Source organism: Lutra lutra, chromosome 17 (assembly GCF_902655055.1).
Source record: "Lutra lutra chromosome 17, mLutLut1.2, whole genome shotgun sequence".
Lineage (NCBI taxonomy): Eukaryota > Metazoa > Chordata > Mammalia > Carnivora > Mustelidae > Lutra > Lutra lutra.
This window is the reverse complement of record NC_062294.1, coordinates 26,349,768-26,371,902: the sequence shown is the minus strand read 5'-3', so window position 1 is coordinate 26,371,902 and position 22,135 is coordinate 26,349,768. Positions and strand designations below refer to the sequence as shown.

At 45.5% G+C, this 22,135-nt stretch overlaps 1 protein-coding gene across 2 annotated transcripts in view; it reads right to left on the bottom strand.

The window, feature by feature from the left end:
* Positions 1-1,018: 1,018 nt before the first annotated feature.
* CSNK2A2 (casein kinase 2 alpha 2) overlaps positions 1,019-22,135 on the bottom strand; it is a 38,352-nt gene continuing 17,235 nt past the window's right edge. For both annotated transcript variants that reach the window (XM_047711007.1, XM_047711005.1), the window contains 8 exons: positions 16,977-17,036; positions 12,177-12,260; positions 11,291-11,401; positions 10,948-11,049; positions 10,320-10,420; positions 8,929-9,077; positions 7,173-7,267; positions 1,019-1,462 (listed from right to left, as the gene is read on the bottom strand). In XM_047711007.1, the coding sequence (XP_047566963.1) occupies positions 7,191-7,267; positions 8,929-9,077; positions 10,320-10,420; positions 10,948-11,049; positions 11,291-11,401; positions 12,177-12,260; positions 16,977-17,036 (684 nt within the window). In that variant the 3' untranslated portion in view covers positions 1,019-1,462; positions 7,173-7,190. The remainder of the gene's footprint in view (positions 1,463-7,172; positions 7,268-8,928; positions 9,078-10,319; positions 10,421-10,947; positions 11,050-11,290; positions 11,402-12,176; positions 12,261-16,976; positions 17,037-22,135) is intronic.

Genomic DNA, 22,135 nt, shown 5'->3' with positions numbered 1-22,135 from the left:
TCGGGCTCCCACACCTGTGCAACTGCTTGGATACGATAGAGGCTGCTCCAAGGGACACTGTGACGCCGTGATGACCCTGAGGGGCCTCTTTGCTTTCCCCCCACAACTGCTTCAGAAACTGTGAGTGTCCACACCTGGGTTCCCCCAGTCACCTGTTCAGGACAAGCAGCAAAGACAGAAGAAGGAATGTTGTGGGACCAAGTGGCTTTTGTGGGGAACTAGTGGGCGCCCCTGAGCCGCATGGGCATCGGGGTCTACCCGGCTCTCTTGCTTTCTACAGGCTGTGGAGGACGCAGTCCACAGCCAGAGACAAAGCTGAGTGGCCACCAGGTTGTGGCTGCTTTCAGCTCCCTGTGGCACAGCTGTCCTGGGACGGCAGGCCTGAGGGAGCCAGGGAAGACTTGTTTGTAAAGCAGGATTCGTTTTCACATAATACACCTGGTGTTGCCACTGCACACTCTCACAGTCATGTGGGCCACAATTCCTTCCAGCTCATGGGAGCTTCTGAATGCCACGAGAAGCAGCCCTTGGTCTGGACCTGAGATCCTCTGACCCCTTCCCTACTGCAAGACCGCACACTCAAGCAAGCTCCATGTTAAGATGCTTTTCCAGAAGGAGCACAGGGAAGGTGGGGATGGGGAGGTGGAATGAACTATAGAGACACCGGCAATAGGAAAGCAAAGAAGGGGCTAAGGCATCTCCTGGAGGTCACCAGAGGTGACATCTGTCTACCGCCTCGTCACTGGGTTAGAAGGAAGGGTCAAGGCAAAACACAGCTCTCTTGGCTCGCTCGATCTACTTAAGTCACCTGCCGTTTGCCCCATTCTCAGGAATAGTTCACGATACCTGTTCAACTTCTCATCTCTGGCCAAGAGTGTCCTTCAAACCGGCCCTTCTCACCGCTGGGACTCCCCCTGCTTTCCTCTGGCTAGAACCTGGCACGAATGCTCTTCATTCAGTCCTCTGCGGCCACGGGTCTCGGTTAATGGCCCCTTCCACACTGAAAACTCTCCATACATTTCTTTTAAAACCTTTTATTCAATAATATATACTTTTAAAATTATAATATGTAACTGCCCGTCATGCCGTAGATTGCCCCCGTGCCCCCACTGTGGAGTCTGTGGTCGGCTAGTTAACGTGGTCTGCTGGTGGCCACAGGCCGAGTCAAGGGGGAGCAGAGGAGCAACAGTAACCCACGACCATTTTGCATACCCTTCACATTTCCCATGCTTTCTGGGTCAGGAGGAAGTCAACAGGAAGCCAAAGGCGTATGAACCTTTTACATTCAGAAGTGAGGTTTGATATACGGTGGTGGGCTGCCCTTCGGTTGGTCTGGTTCGTGCTGGCCAAACCTGCCACCATTTTGTGTCTGCTCACGGAACGTGATCTCTCTACACACGTTAAGACGTTTTGATTTGGTTCTTGTTCTGCTTATGGAAAAGTGGGAGGAACCGCAACAGACCTGGGGAAAGAGATGGGAGGAGGGGAAAGACGGCATTAATCAATCTGACCCGGAGTGAGGACAGGCCTTCACTTGCCTGCGGCTTCCTTCTCTGTAAGAGTGCTGGGAGCAGTGTGCAAGCTGGACTTTCCCATGCCACTCAATGGAAAACCTAGTAAGAGCTAACTTTATGGTCTCAGGTTTCAGCAATACCCTCTTCCTTCCTCTTGTGATTGCCACTCACAGAGGTGGTCTTAGGCATGGCCTTCTGAGAGAGCAAGGGGAAAGCTCTGGACATGGCATGTGTTCCCTAGGCCTCCTTCCCACCTCTTGGGTCCGGAACACAGATTTGGAAGCACCATGGGCTCTGGACCATTCTCTGCCAGCCGAGCCACAAGCTCAGCAGTCCAACTCCAGATCCCCATCAGCCCTGACCCAGTTCACTGAGGACATCTCGGGACTAATAATCAGATGACTGTATTTACGCTGGGGAAGCGCTGAGTCCACTAACAAACAAAGCAAAAAGGGAGCTCAAATATTTTTAACTCTCCCCTGGGAGCAGCGGTGTGGCATGGCCTGAAAACCCCGTTTCTCCTTCCATGTCCAGCACAGTGGCGTGGGCGGTAAGAGGCCAGCGGCAGAACTCTAGAAGCAGTGCTCAGAGATCGGCACTACAGCAATGAGAAAGGACTGTGCCCCCGGGAAGCGGTCACAGAAACATTTCATGAAAACTTTCCCTGGGTCAAGGAAGGGAGATCCTACATTCTTGAGAAAGGCCACATGGTGCGGAAGGCTAAGAAAGAAAGGCCTATTTGCCTTTAAGCACTTTGGCAACTGATTTCCAAGCGTCCAGCGCCACAGAGGGATCTGTCAGGGAGAAGCACGCTAATTAAAGACACCACCATCTGCCAAATGCAGACACACAATAGCGCGTGCCTGCTTGTGATGCACGGAATGCGGGCAGGGAAAGATGGTCATCAACGCAGAGCACTCTGCCACAGAGGTGTGTCGGGCACTGAAATGGGCCGATCCCAGAAGCAGGTGCCCTCGGCGGAAGCGAGTACCAAGGAACCACACCCGCCCCACCGGGACACCACTCCGGCCCCACCTCACAGGACTGAAGGTGGGGATCCGCTGCATTGCCCATAAACCCATCTTTGCAGTTCAAGGTGTACCCCGCCTCTCCCCCAAGACACAGGAAACACAAGCCTAAGGTCCCCATAGCAGTGGCTGGTCTCCCGCTTGGGAAGCTGGTGGTTGTCAACATTTTTATTTATGAAACAGGACTGAACATGCATTTGTCTTTCCTCTAAGGGCAGTGGCATATCAGTCATATATCAGTCATCCAGTGATACAAAGAGGTGGCCAAGTGTGTCAGAAGTGGTCACTTGGCAAAGATCACAACCCAGGCAGTGGTGCTTTTCTGCAAACAGAAGGAAATGGTTGGCTCCACAGGTCTTGAAGATTTATCCAAGCTTTCCAGGGGGTGGCAAGATTTCTGTCCCAACCTCTTAGTCACCATTTACAGCAAGAAAAGCCAGCAAGTGCAAAACTGTTAATTTATTGATTCAATGAAAGCTATTTTTTTTTTTTTAACAATCCCCAATACATGCAGTTCAGGATTAAGTATCACATTTGTAGCACATGTTGAGTCTCTACACAGAAGTACTCAGCTCGTCAGCCGTATAACCCATCACATCACTTTCCCCAGCCTCCACGGCACCTGCTCGTAGTCGTTTCCATGAACCCATCCATAGAGCTCAGAAGTATACGTTGTTATTACTGATTTTCTGGGCCAGATGTTTTACCGCCACCTCCCCTCCCCCTCCCACCCTGGGATTAGTTTTTTAAAAGCAGGACGTAAGGCCATCTTAGGTTGATTAAGCTCGCTGACAAACTCAGGCTTCTCATATGCTCCTGTGGACCCTGCTTTTGCTTTTGGAAGGGCTTAGAGTTCAAAAACCTTGACTCTGCTCCATTATGATCCACCCCTACTTATTTGTAGGAGGGAAATTTGCTTTATCTTGTGGGTGCTCATGCAGTAACACAGGTTTCTAAACAAATCGTGCAGTCTGAACTGGCATTAAGGGAAACGGCCAAGTGGGCTCTCTTAGAACCATTTCAGTGCATATAAAAAAATTCTTCCAATTGCTGCTTGTGTTCCCCAAAGAGTTTTGCTTCCATCTTTAATACAGCACCTGGGAGAACCTAAGTCATTTCCCTGAGTAGGTGTGGACCGAGACCCACAGCCGCCAGCTCTCTCTGGGACTCGGCATCTGCCTGGAGGGCACCACTTCCAGTCCCGCTGGAACCACTCCAGGCGCCGTGCCCATCTCAGGACACCATTCCAGCTCGTGAAGGTGGTGTCCCTGAATTCTGTCAAGAAGTCATGCTCCCTCCTCAAGATCTACCCTTTGACTCTTTTTCTTATTGGTTTCCTTTCTTTTAACCACCTCCTGCCTGAGCCCCCAAGGATTACAAGCTCTTCTGTCTTCTCCAGCCAAGCAGTCTGGGTCCCTTCCTTCTCTGCGAGGGAGCACAGCAGCTTTGAGCCCTGGGAGCAGCGACGTGCTAGAGGATGTCTGTTAAAGCCGGCGCGGTGGCCGGTGTGCAGGCGCCTCAGAGAGCCACCATCGGCACTGCTGTCATTGGTAAGAAGACCCAGGAATGCTTGGTCTGTGCTGTCCACTTGACTTCTCCCACCTAGTCCCCTCCCAGTGATGGGACAGGAGCGGGCAGCTGATACAATCCAGGGGAGAGGGAACTGCAACCAAGCTGCAGGTGAAAAGATCACTGGGCATCTCATCAGTTCTGCTCTCGCCATGGGACTTGTCAGCTGAAGCCAAGCCTCGCACTTAGGCTCACTTGTGGCCCATCAGCCCTGACAGACTAATATATGTATTTGGCAAAGGAACATTTTGTTCTCACCATACCAGGCCTATGTTGTTGAACACAGGCAGGACCTGAGATGATAGTGTAACACTACCCTGTTCCCCACATTTTTTGCTTTTCTTTAGGAAATAACTAAGTCCTTATCATAGGCACTTTTAACCAGTTATAAAGTAACAAAGCAAACAAAATGGCTAATCAAAAATACTGAGATGAACTTAAGAAATAATCTGCTGACCAGACAGGATATTGGGTGGGTAAATATACCACAGCTGAGTCTAAGTATAAAAGCAGACTCCCACTCAAACACACACACACACTCTCTCTCTCTCTCTCACATCTTCTTTCCTTGCCCACGCCTCCCACTTTGGGAACTTTTCACGACCATCTCCTAAGCCAGGTTAAGTACTCTGAAATCTCCAGGGAGCTAGGTTCATCTGGCCACAAAAGGGCTCTGGAGATGGGTAAGAGAAAAGGTCAGGACTGGACTCACTTCAATTGGGAAAGAACCTACAGCCAGCCAGCCAGTTAGCTGTCAAGACCAGACTCAGAAAGAGATGGGCATTTTAAACTCAGTCATACTGTCTAAGGCAGGAAAAGAAGTGAAAAGCATAGGTGGTGGAAAAGTAAACCATGCATAAAAAGAATTACTCCTGTCAGAGTAATTCTGTCAGAGCCGCAGTCACAGAGCCAGGATAGGCAGCTTAGCTGTGTCTGCACCGACTAAATCATGATCAACGGAGAGAGGCAGAAGTATGTCCATCACCTGACTATACTCCTCCAGATAATTTCGCTGCGCCTGGGGAACCCAAGGAAAAGAAATGGGGTTACTACCTCACCAAGACCCTCCAGTATACTCCTCCTGCCTGGTCCAGACAGGCAACTTTAAAAAAAAGAGGGGGGGGGGTGGGCGAGAATGACAGAGGAGGAGATGAGAGGTAGGGGACAAAAAAGACTCACAGCGGCACATCTCCCTGATAATTACCAACAGTGCTGCCCAGAAGGGCACATCAGAAGGCTTCCATGCCTGACATACGAATACAGGTGCAGCTGAGAGCTCATGCCTTGGCTTCTGTTTTCAGGTAGAACAAATGCATACATCAATATACAGAATGTGCAATATAGGCAAGTAGTATGAGAATCTAAACTGAATGCATTTCCTGGCTTTGGGGTCTTATTTTTAATTTTCAATCTGTAACGTCAACTCTAGTAAGAGTTTTATTTGCATTTTAAATTCCCACCAACCAAACGACAAAAATACAGTCTACATATAGAGATAGGACCTGCTACCAATACCAATGCGATTTTATTGGAATACGGAATGTAAACAGATGTTTTCAAACAAACAATCTAACCTTATAAAAATGTATGGCATTATTAAATAGTTAATAAAGAAATCCTACGGTCTGATGTGGGTTGACACCTCGAGCTCTAGCCTAGCTCGAAGTCCCCACAGCTGTGGCATGGCTCTGCAGCTGGGGGAGGAGACTGCTTGCAAACCAGACTGGTGACAAGTCCCCAAAATGAAATCAGCCTGTTTACTTTTTAAAACAGAATCTAGCTTCCTTTGCTAACACGAAGGCTGGCACAATGGATCCCGAGCTTTGACACTGACTCCAGGAGCTCCAACTAACCCCCCAGGCTCCCCAGATGATGATTGCTCAGTCACTGGGGTACGGGCTGGCCCTGCACACACGACCCCAGTCCCTGCCCGTGAGAAGGACAGCTCTGCCATCGCGTTCACATATGACCTCTTGGAGCTTCCAAATGCAGCTTACCCTGATTATAGAGGGAAATTGCTTCTCATGGGGATAAAAAGGCAAAAAGGGTGGGGGGTGGGGGAAGAGTACGTTTTCTCACTCAATAGGTCTTTTCCTAAATACATTCTAATAGGATGTTTCCCTCATTCCCCAACCTGCCTGAAGACCTACTTTCCAGCTTTCATTATGGTTATGACCAAAAAGTCTCTATTTCAGAGAGGTGCATGAAAATGGGCACACACACAGGGATGTATGTGCTGGGAAATGGTGAGGTTTTCCTTACAAGGCTGCAAAAAGAAAAAAAAGGCTACACGGAAAAAATAGCAACAAGATTTTATGGTTAGGCAAATCAACAAAGGTTACAGTGAGCTCCAAGTTATGCACTGCGCATCACACTTCTGATGAGACAGAGGGACCTGTTCACGGCGTCACAAGGTTTCAAGTGATGCCTACTGACGGCAAAGGGGCCTCTCGTGAGCGCCCGCAGTGTGCTCCCAAATGAATACACTTAGAAGAAAACTGCAGGGGTGAGGTACATTTCCCAGAGAGCTCATGTCATAAAAAAATACATAAAACATGAATTTGTAAAAGAGCTTAAAAAAAAAAAAATACTGTCACTGTTTTAATATCTCCTTTTCATAAATGAGGCTGGTGTGTCAGTATAGACTGCTGACGTTTTGCTAAATCTTGAGCCTGAATCTCACACCAAAGGAAACCCAGACCACAGTGGAATAGATAGGAAGTCAGATATTCAGAGCTTGTTGACTGAACGGGTTAATTCAACAGTGGCCTCCTGTTAAATAAAGGTAAATGGACAACAACTCCGAGTCTCTCCTCTCCCATGCATTCCAAAGGGAGCGTTCCCTCAGATCCTGAACTATGGGCATTGTCCTGCCGCCACAATGGCAGCTCCCTGTAGACTAGTACTGGGGGATTTCTTTCTTTTTGACAGACAGTTAGGTCTTTACTCTTCTTTGCATTTAGAAGGAATGACTAGAATTTCTTTTTATCACATTGTAGTTTTCCTTCAAGATTTGGGTTTGGTTGGTTGGTTTTATTGGCAAGCATCAATGCCGCATTACCCGTCGCCTTCCAAGTCTTCACCGGGCTGCCGTGAGGCCACTGGAAAGCACAGCATTGTCTGCAGAAGGCTGGGACTGCTCCTTCACCACGGGGTCTGCAAGAGAACAGGATGGAAGTCAGCCGAATCTGGGCTGGAAGCCGTGGGAGGCACCATCATGACAATCCCCTTTCTGCAGTGGGGTAGAGAGAGACGGACAGACTGACGGGAAAGCCAGGGTCAGAAGGACAACAGAAATTACAGAACTAAGGTTAGAGAAAAATCAGACACTGAAAACTAATCGGGGGAATTTGCTCTTCTAGTCAGTTCTTGCACTTCCTTCAAAGGGCAAAAGTTCAACTATGGAGACTCTTGGAAAACAGAGGTCCACAAGCATTGACTTCCCACTGCTCAAAATCACTACTAATCTTCTTATGTGTTATTTTCCCTGAATACTAATGTCAGGTCCGACCCCCAATTTCTTCAAATCATGTGCAGTAATGAGCACTTGGGAGCAAAGGAATGAAAAGAGCCATTAGAAGACCTATCAATTTTAAGCAACAGTCATTTGAAACACTTTTTTTTTTTTTTTTTTACAGAAGATGTGTATTCAGAAAAGCAGACAGATCATGAATTACGTATTACAAACAATCAGAATTCTTTTTTTTTTTTTTTTAAGATTTTATTTATTCATTTGAGAGAGAGACAGTGAGAGAGAGCATGAGCGAGGAGAAGGTCAGAGAGAGAAGCGGACTCCCCGCGGAGCCGGGAGCCCGATGCGGGACTCGATCCCGGGACTCCAGGATCATGACCTGAGCTGAAGGCAGTCGTCCAACCAACTGAGCCACCCAGGCGTCCCAAACATCAGAATTCTTAATTGACTCTAACTCAGAGGGTGAAAATAGCTTCCTATGCCAGAAATTGGAAAGAGGACCCCCTGCGTTGTGATTATCTGAGGTCTAGAAGGCCAAAGGGTAAAACCTTTCTAATTTGTTGTCCACTAATGCTTACAGGCCAGCAGGTTCAAGAATTGTATAATACAGGTAAGATTTGCTTAATCTCTAGAAGGGAAGAAAAGAAAGGACGATAGCATACTGGCCAACCCAACAGACAGGCTGAAGGTTTTTTTCTTGATTCAGAGAATGAGCTAAGACAGGTCCTGTAACCTTTATCCCCAGTCTCCTCTGTGCCTGGACCATATCATCTCATGTTGCCAGCAATTAAGGGGAAAGCTTATTTGAGACCTACTGTATTGCGGGGGAGGGTGGTACACATGCAGACAATAAGCAACCCCAGGCACTGATCCATACCCACACTATGATGGGAGACCCAAAAATTCTTTAACTGAGGAAGGATTTTAGTGAGGTCTTTCCACACCTGCTTTCCTTTTCTCAAATTCCTTTATTTAACATTTCCTTCTTTAAAAATATACCACAGTCACCTTATTACTTTAAACTACTTGTTTTTTGAGGGGAAGGTATCTTGGGTTAGGGTCCCACACAGATGTATGTATCTGAAAACAATGTTCAGGTGCTCGTGATCTCCCAACTCAGGGCCACAGGAAATGGTCCACAGACCAGACTCCAGGACAGCTAAGGCAGCGGACAAGCAAACACCCTGCAGACCAAGAAACGGAATGGCAAAACTGTCTCAACAGTCGAGAACCAGTGAGGCCAAATTCCACAGATGATTCAATCCAAACCGCTAGAATTCTCCTGACTGGCCTCAAAGATAAGCAACTATTTCTCCTTTAATAAACTACACCCCGGGAGACTCACAGAAGTACGGGTGCTCCATGGCCTCTTTGGCAGTCAGTCTCTGTTGATGGTCATATCGCAGAAGTTTGTCCAGAAGATCTAGAGCCTCGGGGCTGACGAGGTGTCTGTTCTCACTATGGATAAAGTTTTCCCAGCGTTTCCGTGAATGTCTGAGAAGGAAAGGGAAGCGTTAGTACCGAGATTCTACTCAACAAGACTCCTGATGTTACTAGGGCTAAAGGCAACAAAATCTTAGACTATTGCACTGATTTCAATCTCGTTCAATCTCTTTCTCACCGTATCTGCCCCACCCCCCACAGGGACACTCGCAGCATCCTGAAACAAAAACCAGTGCTCTCTGACAAATAAAAGGAGCAAAAACTTCGACATCTCATTTAGAATCCGTGGCACCTTCCTAGATCACCTCTTAGGCATCAGGCTTTTAGTCCATTTGGTGAGGCACAGAGGTGATGGGAGTTATTTTTGTTCAACAGAAATATTTAGAGAGCCAACCTCAGAAATCTAGAGGCTCCATAAAACACTGAAAATTGCCAATGCATTTACTTTTCTTTCTTTCCTTTTTTTTAAAAGATTTTATTTATTTGACAGAAAGAGAGATCACAAGCAGGCAGAGAGGCAGGCAGAGACAGAGAGGGAAGCAGGCTCCCTGCTGAGCAGACAGCCCGATGTGGGGCTCGATCCCAGGACCCTGAGATCATGACCTGAGCTGAAGGCAGAGGCTTAATCCACTGAGCCCCCCAGGTGCCCCAATGCATTTACTTTTCAATACTATCTCACTGTACCTGCAAATATACTTTAAAATCCGCTTTTTTTCTTTTAAAGATTTTATTTATTTTATTTGACAGATGGAGATCACAAGTACGCAGAGAAGCAGGCAGAGAGAGAGGAGGAGGCAGGTTCCCTGCTGAGCAGAGAGACCGATGCAGGGCTCAATCCCAAGACCCCAGGATCATGACTTGAGCCGAAGATAGAGGCCTTAACCCACTGAGCCACCCAAGTGCCCCAAAATTTGCTATCTTGTAAAAATCCATTACACAGAACAAGAAAAAACTATAAAGCTCTTACTCAAAGAAGAAACATAGTTTTCTAAGATTTTCCATTAAAATAAGCATATGCTGTATCAGAAAGATTTTTTCCTGTAATAGGTTTTTGTCTTCCATTTTCTACTGACAGGTTATCTCTTAGAGAAGTACAGTGACCAGAAGACACATGTAAACAATGCCCAGCTACCTCAAAGCAAGTTTAAAAAAAAAACAAAACAAAAAAAAAAAAACAGGCAAAAAAGGGAGGAGGTTTCAATTTTGCTATGATTAGCAAGTGATTTCAGCAACATTCCCAGTTCTGAAATAGGGTAAATTAAAACCCTCATTCTCTCTCCCTCTCTTACTTACTGTCCCAGGATATCGTTGAAGTGTGGATCTAGGTCTATGTGATATTTCTTCAGATAACCATACAGCTCATCTGTACCCAGAACCTTGGCAATGCGAACAAGCTGAAACACAAAACAAACTGACCAAATCACTGAGCACAGAGCTCACTGCAGGCCTGGGAGGACATGATCCCAAGGCACTGGGGGCTTCCACACCACTGAGTCCCCAGGGACCAGATGCAGGCTGGAGCCTGAGACACACAGGCGGCAGACCCCAGGACATGATGGTCACAGAACGCAAATTTCCAAACTGCCTTTAAAATGGTAACAACTTACGACAATAATCTTCCAGAAGCTGACCAATTCTGGGGGCATCACAATCTAATGACTACAGTCTGGTTTTATTAGACAAGGGCTGCCTGACTTCTTCACAGGACTCTCTCTGGAAGTTGCGCATAAGAGAGTTTTATCTGTCTCTGCATTTGGGGACCTGGTAACCACAAAGAGTCATGCAACTCTTTACCCTGAAGCAAAACTTCTGTGCAGACACTGAGTGACATTTAACGGCTTGAGGACAGCATCCCTGTCATAGGACTCCATTTTCTTGGCATCTGCCCCACACAGGGAAGAGCCAGTCACTGTTTGCTCACCTGGTCATAGTTGTCCTGTCCGTGAAAGAAGGGCTCCTTTCGAAAGATCATGCTGGCTAACATACAGCCCAAACTCCACATGTCCAAGCTGTAATCATACATCTGGGGAAATAAGGTCAGCCTGTCAGTGAAGAGTGTTATAAATGCATTTCTCTGATCTGGATTTTTAGTCTTTAGTTGACCTTTGCATATATTTTAGAATTCAAAGAAAAAAAAAGTTACTGAGAAAAATCTGAAATTAATACTTCAGGCTCGGTTCTGAATGTATCCAAAGAGCAAAGGAGGAGAAGCCCTAAGGAAACACACAAAGGCGGGGGGGGGGATGCTTGGCCAGGAGTTTTACCTGATAGTCCACAAGGAGCTCCGGGCCCTTGAAATATCTCGAGGCTACACGGACATTGTACTCCTGAGCAGGATGGTAGAACTCTGCCAGACCCCAGTCTATCAGTCGCAGCTACAAACATGACAGAAATCAAACATGTAAAGGAGTGATTCCAGATGCCCATGCCTTAGAACGAGGCCACATCACATCAGTTAACAATTACGTGGGCCACATGAAAAATGCTATCAAAAATTACACTTTCAGTAATGGTGGAAGGGTCCCTTCTAGAGCAGAGCACTCAGAATCTTATTTGCTTTTTTTTTTTTAATTTAAATGATCCTGGCTTTTCATTCTCTTCAGATCAATCAAGCTTAAGCCTTTGACTCTGCGTCCGTTTCGCTGGCATGTGTAACACACTCCTCCGTCATTAAGAGCTGCCACGACTGACAGGGTTGGGGACACAGGCCCCAGTCCAGGCTTGAAGCACTGCTCCAGCCTTTCGTTCATCTCCTAGCAGCGGATTCGTCCACTTACCAATCAGGGACAACCAGAACCAGATATCGAAAATAGGAGAGACTCAAGTGTACTCGTAAGGCCAGGCACATGGATTGGTCTAAGGGTCATTAAAAAGAGGAGAAACCATCAGCTGGAGTTTCTTTGCACGTCCCTCTGGAAAACCATGACCGAAGTAAACACAGGACGACAGTGAGGCTCAGCTGCCTACTTTTCTTGCGTACACGCTTATGCAAAGTAGACAGCAACACCAGAGACTGAAGAGGGAACAGTAACACAAGTCTGCCGAAGACAGCGGTAAACGGGTGTGCGGTACCACTTGGGTACTGGCCAGCGCTGCGTCTGCCCTAGGCCTTCCACGGAAAGCCTTGTCGCTGCCTGGCTGCAATGGTACCTTTTTCTGCTGGTGATCTATCATGACATTGTGAGGTTTCACATCCCTGTGCATGATTCCCTTGCTGTGGCAGTAATCCAGGGCCTATTAGACAAGAAAGCACAGAGAAAAGTAAGCAAACCATCTACCAACTGCGATGCAAGCATATTCTTATTATTTGTGACAGCTTGGCTTGGATGCACGCTCCCAAAGAGCAGCTTACGGTCCGTGACAAAGGAGAACAGGCATGCTTCAGAAGGCCTCCCTTGCTCTGGGGCACCCTATGCCGGCAGCTGGTGGAGAGGGGGCTCTGTGAGGGAGGGGACAGGGAGACGCTTCCTACCTAGGTGTTAGTAGGTAACACTTCACCAGCCACCTAGATTTAGAAATCCTACACTCATCTGTTGGTCTAGCTTGATGGATTTAAAACCAGATCTGGGAACACCCTCTCACAGTGGTTCAAATGGCACGCAAGAGTCACTGTGGGAATGAAGACGTGTCGTTCAACATGGACCCAGTGTTCTAGTATTAATATTTTCTTTTACAAACAACCCCTAAGCCAGGGGCCTCTAAGAGTTCTATTTTTACTCTAAGGAAAGATACTGCTCCCTACAAGACAGACGACACGCAGATACGATTTTAAGCATAGAAGTCCATGATTTCCTTTAGCACACTCACAGAGTTGTGCGACCGGCACCACAATCCCGTCTTGGAACTCTGCCACCATCCCAAGAATTCCCTGTCAGCTTGCCTGTGATCGGTCCCCACTCCTCTTTGCCCCTACCTCAGCTGTAACCACAAACCTGCTGTTACTGCCGAACTGCCTTTTCTGGGCATTTTTAAAGTGAGATAATACAATATACAGTACTCTGCCTGCCTTCCTTCAGCATAATGTTGCCGAGACTCATCTGTGTCCCCCTTTTGTGTTGCTGAGTAGTAATCCGCTGCAGGGCTGTACTAGCTGACGGACATCTGGGTTGTCTCCAGTCTGGGGCTAAACAAAGAACACTGCTTATGCATGTTCACGTAAAGATCTCTGAGAGGACACAGGCTTTCACTGCTCTTACACAGATTCTTGAGGGTGGAAGTGCTGAGCTGTCCATCAGTTTACACTGAACTTTTTAAGTCTGCCTGATCATTTTCCAAAGTGCCTGCTCCATTTTACATCCCCAGCAGTCACGTATGAAGGTTCTGGTTTCATCACATCCTTGCCAACAAACAACTTGTCACTGGTTCATCCTCGGGATTAGCGCCTTTCTGGAGGGTCTCACGTGGGCCCTCACATGGATCTGAATTGTATTTTCTAACTGGGTGATCAAGAGGACATCTTTTTGGGTCTTAGTGGTCATCCTGCATCTTCTTTGGATAAATACTGATTCAAAACTTTTTTTTTTTTTTTTTTTTTTGCCATTTTTATCTTTTACCATTTTTTCTTTGGGTGGTTTGTTTTAGATAATACAAAAATTTGCTTCTAATTCTCCCTTTCTGAACACAGTAACTATTCCCACACATTTTAAATTAGGCCTTCTGGCTTGTCTTCAAAGCACTGCAGCCTACTTGACCGCCATGATTTCCTCCTTAGGTAATAATAATCATAGCAACCTATCATCTTGTGCTTCCTACTATGTGCCTGGCACTGAGTGCTTTTAGGGGAGTTTTCCACAAGACAAGATTAGGGTTTTTCCAACTCAGCACTGCTGACATCTTGGACACCTGGGACTTGGGGTAATTCTTGGCTGGGAGAGCTGTCCTGTGCACGGCAGGATGTTTAACAGAATCCCTGGCTTCTTCCCACCAAATGCCAGTACACTCTTCCCCATTGTGACAACCAAAAATGGTTCCAGATTTTGCCAAACTGACCTGATTGAGAACCACTGGACTAGGTCAGAGAATGAGCTCTAGGATCAGCATTCCAGGAATAAACAAATTCTGCTTTCCCCAGACACAAAAAAGTAGGTAGCACACGATGCTTAATATACGAGGGTTAAAAAACAGACAAAACTAAACTATGGTGGTAGAAGTGAGAATAGTATCTTCAGAAAAGGGATCCTGAAGAGAAGGGGCAGATGAGAGCCTTCTGGGGTATTTGTTAATATTCTCCACCAGCCCTGTCCAATAGAACTTTCTGCAATGACAGGAATATTCTACAGTTGCACTAATATAGTAGCCACTAGCCACAGGAGGCCACTGAACACTGGAAATATGGCTACTGCGATTAAGGCATGGATTAAATAGCTCCCTGTGGGCAACAGCTACTATACCGGGCAGCACAGTACCATACAGATCTGGGTGAAGGTTTCACTTATGTAAAAACTCAAAAACCTGTACACTTAAGATTTATTCATTTATGGAAGTTCTACTTCGACTTAATTTTTCTCTTTGTTTTGCTTCACAACAACAGGTGTAGCAAGATTCTACAATGGCTCTATGGCAGTGTCTTTTGAAACCAGGGCTCCTGAGAACACACCTCCCCGGATCTGAATCGGGAGACTGCACTGTGTACCCAGCAACCACTCAATAGCCCTAGCCTCAGTTTCTTTGACATTTTCCGTGAAGCTGAAGATCTCTTTCTCAATCCCCATTTTATTACCCCAAAGAAAAAATTCAGCAAGTGTCGATTCTGTTATTTTGCCTAGTCTTTGCCCAAAGGAATGAACTAATCAGGACCATAATACCTGGGGTGTAAGAAAAACCTAAGGAGAGCAGAGGCTGAACAAGTACAGTAAGGGAATTAATTCTTTTGCCAAGTTCACTAGTCAGACTCCCTGTGGAGTCACTGACATGCTTTTAAATTCCTTGGGGGAGTTATTTCAGTTTCAAAATCTGGTATTATCTGACCATTAAGCATGAAAAACATTTTTCAAACTTCGTCTGGGGTTCTGTGCCTCATTAGCAGAAAGAACACCCTTACTGGCTAGCTGTTACCTCCAGAAAGCAGAAGGGATATCAGACACACAGTACCATCTACATGACCCGCCTGGGAAGACCTGCGTCATCGGGATGTCTTCCCTTGACTTAAGCACAGCTGTACTAGGTTTAAATCTTCATCTTTGGTGTGCTAAGTGAAAACCACAAAATCTTAATACCTTACTTAAAAAAAAAAAAAATAACCAACTGTTGGATTTGGATTGCAGCTCTCACTGGGTGGATGCATGGGGTTCTCCGGCAAGTACCTCCAGAGATGGAGCTAGCAGACTGCTTGTAAGAGCACAACACTGCAAACCTCTTCCCCACGGACACCTTCCATTCTGGTCTGGAGAGCACATGCAGAAAGGTGTGATAAAGCAAGCTCTACCTTCACATGCTTCTGATCTTACTGGCAAAAGAAAGACCCATTAGTTGTAAGAGTGGACTCTTAAATTGGCCACCTTGGTACTAATGACAAGTGGTCTGTATAAGCGCTTCTAAGAAAACACATTTACCTCACAAGCTAGTTCTCCAAACCCCCATTCCCTAAAGCTTAGCTTTAATTAAACAAGGGATTTTGTTCGAGTAACTATTCACAATCCCATTAAACTCCTCTTGGCAATTTTCTTCAATAATGCTAATAACTCAGTCATCTCTATCTTTCAGAGGTTCTTAAATTGAGATCCACACCCCCCATAAAACTTCATGTAACACTGTAAATTTATACATGTATTTTGGGGGGAGTTTATATGTTCTCTTTAGATTCTTAGTGATTCATGACTCAAAACTACTTAGGAGCCATTGGTCTATTCCATTTTACAAGCCATTTTAGAATTCTTTACCTAAGTGTTCACCTAGACAAACTAAAAAAGATCATTCCTCCATCAACCAGTAATGTTTCAAAATTTCCGTCTTGGGAGATTACTAAGACAGCTAGAGGACCACTGCCCCACCCCCAACCTGCCATCACCTCTCCGTGTGTGTACACATCAGTCAAGGCTGGAGGGTAGGCTGGGAAGGGGATTATGAGTGATGGCGAGAGAAAGATGGCCACAGAGGCCTACCTCCCAGCACGCACGTCCCTCCAGACTGTGATTTCAATGCTCTGCCCGTCAAAAGGCGAAGTCTACTTCCCCATTCTTTGAATCTAGGCTTGGCCAGGATTTCTTTTGCCAAGAGGGCATTAGGAGACAATGATTAAAGCAGAGGCTTGAAAAGCGCTTACACATCAAACTTTGCCCTCTCGTGCAAGTAGGAAAAACGAGGCCACCATAGGAAGAAGCAGCTTAGACTAACACCTCTGTAGAACGAGGCTTCGGCTGGCTATGCCAGCTGCCACCCCCGAGATGTGAATGAGGCCATCCTGCACCAGTGTGCCCCAGTCACGCTGACCCAGGCAGAAGACTCACCCAAGAACCCACAGAATTAGGAGAAATAATAAATAACTTTTTAAAAAGTGTTAAGTTCTGGGTGACATGTTATACCATGAAAACTAACAGTGTTAATTAAACAGCAAAAAGAAAATCCAAGAGCCAACAAGAGCTACAAAGAAGGAGGTTCTGATTCCTGGTATCTCTTGACTCGGCCACTTTTCTCAGTTCCACTGGAAAGTTCTTATGTAAAGATCTATTGACAGAGATCTCAATGTAGGTTAAAAGAGAAGCAAAAAAATCCCTTGGGGTACATGGCTGGTTCAGTCAGTAGAGCCTGCGACTCTAGATCTCAGGGTCATGATTTCAAGCCCTAGTTGGGTGTGGAGGCTACTTAAAAAAAAAATTAAAAAACAAAAACAAACACTTCACGAAATTCTCTAAGTATCAAGAAAGAGTCTGCCTGAGTTCTCTTTGTCCTTTCTGAAACTTCTCCTTTAATGAATACACCTGAAAAAATTCACTGCATATGAATGCCACTTACCTTAAGTAGCTCATACATATAAAACCGTATATCGAAGTCTGTCAGGATCTGGTAAAGTTGCTGAAACAGATTTCAGAAAAGAGAAAGTTAATTAAGTCTCATCGCATCTTGTCATCCCAAATACTGCTCATCATTCTCTGTAAACTTACTACTTAAGTCACTAAAGAACCCCAGGACTTTTTTCTACTACCTGTCTGGAACAAATGGGGATAAAGGCCAAGGGCAAGGGTGTAATACTTCTGCCTTTGTTGGGGGTGGGAGGAGGAATTCCAAGGGAGAGAAACATTTAATTCAACATGGATCTTTTAAAAAATTTGTTCAATGTTCCATGATTTCAACACCTCAAATTACATTATTGTGGAGATGAAGTCCAAGTTGTCTGACCATCCTCATATTCTTTTTTTTTTTTTAATTTGACAGGTCACAAGTAGGCAGAGAGGCAGGCAGAGAGAGACAGGAGGAGGCAGGCTCCCTGCTGAGCAGAGAGCCCGATGCGGGACTTCATCCCAGGACCCCTGAGATCATGACCTGAGCCGAAGGCAGAGGCCCCAACCACTGAGCCACCCAGGCGCCCGCATCCTCATATTCTTACTACACTTCAAACTAACCCCTGGAGCAGCACAGTGTCCGTTAGAGAACTACGTTCTGAGTGGAGATCAGAACTTCATTGGCCCATGTGGTAAAAAGTGGCAACACAGTGTTTGCTCAAAAAGAAACAGGAAGGGATGCCTGGGTGGCTCAATTGTTAAACGTCTGCCTTTGGCTCAAGTAATGATCCCAAGGTCTTGGGATCAAGCCCCACACTGGGCTCCCTGCTCGGCTGGGAAACCTACTTTTCCCTCCCCACTCCCCTTGCTTGTGTTCCCTCTCTTGCTGTCTCTGTCAAATAAATAAATAAAATCTTAAAAAAGAAAAGAGAAAAGAGAAAAAGAAACAGGAGGAAAATGACTGCTCTAGCTCTTGGAGATAGTAAGAGACTTAAGAAAGGAGTAGGGGAGAGAGAGAGAGAGAGAAAAAAAAAAAAAAAAAAGAAGACAGACAGGTACTGAAAATGATTCCAGGCCAAAAGAACAAACAAAGAGTTCTCATACTGGGACAAAAGGCACACCCACTGGGAGTCTGCTCTTTTTTATTTTTTAAATTTTCATTTCTAAGAGGCAGAGTAGCATTAATACATCCAGGTTCATTAAAATCATCACAAACCTTCATCAGAAACTATACCAACACTTTTATCTTAGGTAATAATTCCAAGTAGATCTGTTCCCCATCAGTCACAAGTAGCACTTTCTACAAAATTAGTCAGCATAACTTGATTAAACATATTTTATTTCTTTATTGGAAGACTCCGGCAACAGAGGAGAACTCTCAAAGGGGCACTGACCAGCCTATACGATGTGTCTGTGTGGAGCAAAATTACACATCTCTATTTGTCTGTAGTTACAGGAATGATATAAAGACATAAATAAAACACGGCTTCATATATATGTAAATGTTTCTCTCCCTTGGAATTCCTCCTCCCACCCCCAACAAAGGCAGAAGGACAGCAGGAGCACAGTGAAATAAAGGAGATTTTTCATTGCACACCATTTTATATTTTAGATCCATGTAAATACACTACCTGTTCAAAAAGATAAACAATTTGCCAAGAATTAAATTTAGTATCTTCTAAGACCACCAGGACTTAGCTTCTTTCTCAAATTTCCCTTGTTAAATAAAAGTAGTTCTCCCTCTAGCTTAGTAAAAACATATGCCTTCATCAACCTCAGGCAGCAGAGGGCATAAGCCCATACAGACCAGTCCACTGGTGGTCTCTGGGCTGGGAAGGAGCTACACTCAGGAACAAGGGAACCACATCTCCTGCTCAGGAGGGACTTGGCTGCGGAGCAGCCAAGCACTCAAGTGTTCTGCTCTCCTGCAGCTCTGCACTGCATGGAAGACTTCTGAGCCAGCACACCAACAGCCTGGATGCACAGACGCAGGCTGAAGATACTATCTCTTTGGGTGTCAAATCAGCTCCTCCTCTGAGAATTAAGGAGATCGCTCCCAGATACGGTGCCAAGTTGAACCCCAAGTCAATAAACAGGCCATGAAAGTGAAGTGAGCATTTTCTAACCCGCAGAGGGCTGGACTATTTTCTTTCCAGAGAACAAATATGGGCTGTTTTATCATGTGGACGTTTATCCGTGGAAGGCTTTCCTCTCCTGTCGTGCGGCATCTACACCAAGCATCTGTGTAAATGGTGGTAAGGCCTAACAACGTAAGTACTCGGGCTGCCAGCATTTATAGCTACTCCAACCAGCATCAATTTTATGCAATATAAAACAATAAATGAATAGAGTGGTTAGGTCTAATACATTATGAAGTCCCAAATGACAGGCTGACATTCACTCTCATTTCTCAGGCGCTCTGGGTAGGAGGAGCCCAAACTACACCTGTAACATTTTACCACCTGGGCCTAAAATTCCGGACTTGCCAGGGGCCACAGTCTGGCTTCTTCCAACTTTTGCAGCTCTGTCTCTATTGCCACTCCGGGGCAGGTGGGGGTCCCCCAACTCCCAACCAAACGAACCTGCTGGCCCCCTCCACTCTTCCTTCTCCAGTGTCCCCACCTCCCCACAAACCTAGAAGATCCCACCCGGCTCCCTTAGCCTGCAAGTCAAGACAGGTGACAGGTGTCCCTTCCTTCTCTGAACCTTCTGGCTATTTATTGTCCTCTGCAGTGTTCAGAGGACACAGACAGCAGCTGTGTCCCCAAAGTTAATGTTCCCCACTCAGGTACTGGCAGCGACCTGAGGTTCTCAAGATAACCTCACTCAGCTGTGAGCAACAAGAGGCCACTCCACTCTGCTCTCACCCCAAGTCCCACGCCAGCGCCCCCACATATCAGGACACACATGGTGGGGAAGAAAAGGGTACTGTGGCTGGTGGTTAGTCGCCAACTGGCTGACTCAGGATCTCTGCTTCCCCTCCTCCAAGCATGCAAGGGGCACCGTACAACCTGGTCCATATGCTAAGTGCTCAGATAAGATGACAAAGGAGGGGCATATGTGGTCTAAATTCCACCCCATCAATGGTGGTTCTCAGCTTGCATCCAGAAGGCAATCGATAAATATTTGTCTTTGATAACATTCACCAGTCAATGGAACAAAATTAAAACTATCTTCCAGGAAACATAAGTGTGAAGAGTCCATGATGAGTTATAAAGGGAAATTTCACAAGAACCACACTTTCCCTCCATTCTTCTTGGCCAGCTATGTGGAGAACATTGTTAACCAACCAACTGCAAAGTGTTGGCAGGAAGTTAGCTTTGCTTATATTTTCATGAAATAAATGACTTATCAAAAGCAAAACAAGCCTATGCTTCCCAGAAGATTACAAAGGTGCTGAGGAAGAAACTATTCACCAATCCTAGCTTGGTTCCAAAGCCTCAAACACACTGGCATTTTCTCAGAAATTAGACCTACTCCAGGCTCAAGAGGCCCAAAGTGGAAATATCCTGGGACTTTTTATTAACCTCAGAAAGTCTGAGGAGCAATGGAAAAATGGCAATTTGGTCAACTGCCTCAGACCCTCCTTGGTCTAAAACTGCCACCCAGAACGGAATGGCCCCATGTGGCCTCGCTCTCACTGTATACTTGTTGGTCCTCAAAGACTATGGGTGTACTTCGGCTGCATCACGATCAACCCGAGGAGGACTATGCAGCTCAAGAAGGTTCCCAGCCACATGTGGGAATCACAGACACAGCAAACTCTCACCCTACACACAGAGCTTGCAGACTCCCTCACACACACAGCTCAGTCTCTGCCCAGAAGTCCCAGTGGTCCCCCAAAGAGGGAGAAGAAAATGCAGAGGCAGTGGGATATATAGTGTGAAAGGTGTTTAATGCAGCTGTCACCAGTACTGGCATTAAAACATAACCCCAAGATCCAGAATAAAATCAAGGTCAATATTTTTAGAAATTTACGGAAGCAGAACAAATCATTCATCAAGCAAATCAAAGTTATTACTAATCACTGGAACATGTCTTACAAAGAAGATCCTTTCCACATCAAACTACTACAAGCATTAACAAGGCCTCAAGACATCAGCTAGTCAAGGCCCACCTCTCTGGGAGTGATTTAGAAATTCTCCACAGAGCAATATTGGTCTACCATCTTCTCAAACAGACCCTATTCAGGATCCCTTACCAATCTTTATAATGTCTAGATGATATACTTTGTATCACTATAATGTTACAAAAATTAAAATGTATATTTTAATTTACATTCTTCCAAAAGCACAGAAAACTGAGAAGCACGTCTCAGTAGAAACTTTTTCTGCCACAACTATACTTCAGCTTCCTTGAGAAAATGTCAAGTTTAAGAGTTTTCTGTAACTGTTTATTTCAACCATTAGAGAGACTGGCTTTTCCTACTCCTTTGTTCAGAAGTTTGTCTTTTTTTCTAAATGTCACGATGTACCTTTTATGACCACTCTGACACAAAGGAAGCATAACTGATGATTTCAAGGCAAAAACCAATGAAACCAGTACCTCCACCATAAAACAAAGTATCAAGGGGAAAAATGAGGAAGGCCATAGAAGATCCGAATTGAATTAACAAGCTTGATATTAAAAAAAAGCCATGCACTGAAGTCACAAAGCCATTGTCAATAAAGTCCAAATAACGAACATTATGCAGGTCATGTTCCTCGGGACACAGCGCAGCCAAATCAGGAATCAACAATGAAAGAATATTTTTGTTGAAAAACCATGTGGCTCCTCTATCACATTATTCACAAACATGGCTATGAAGGACATTCTTATGACAATAATTACCAGGAAACTCTTGAATATGGACTCTGTACCATGTATCAGATGGCATCATCATAGAAGTATTAAATGCCTTAAGAGTACTAATAGTATTGGCAGGTAGGAAAAGGTCCTATCCAGTTCCAGTGCTAGTATATTTAGGAGTGAAGTATCATGATGCCTACAACTTACTTTGAGAAAAAAAGAGATAAGAGGGGAGGGGAGGGAAGAGAATTAACAGCAAATGTGGTAATTATTAGCAACTGGTAAATCTAGGGGAAAAACACGACGGTATTACCTGTGCTACTCCTTACAATTTTCAATAGGTTTAAAGTATTTCAAAGTACAAAGTCAGGGGAGAAAAACCCA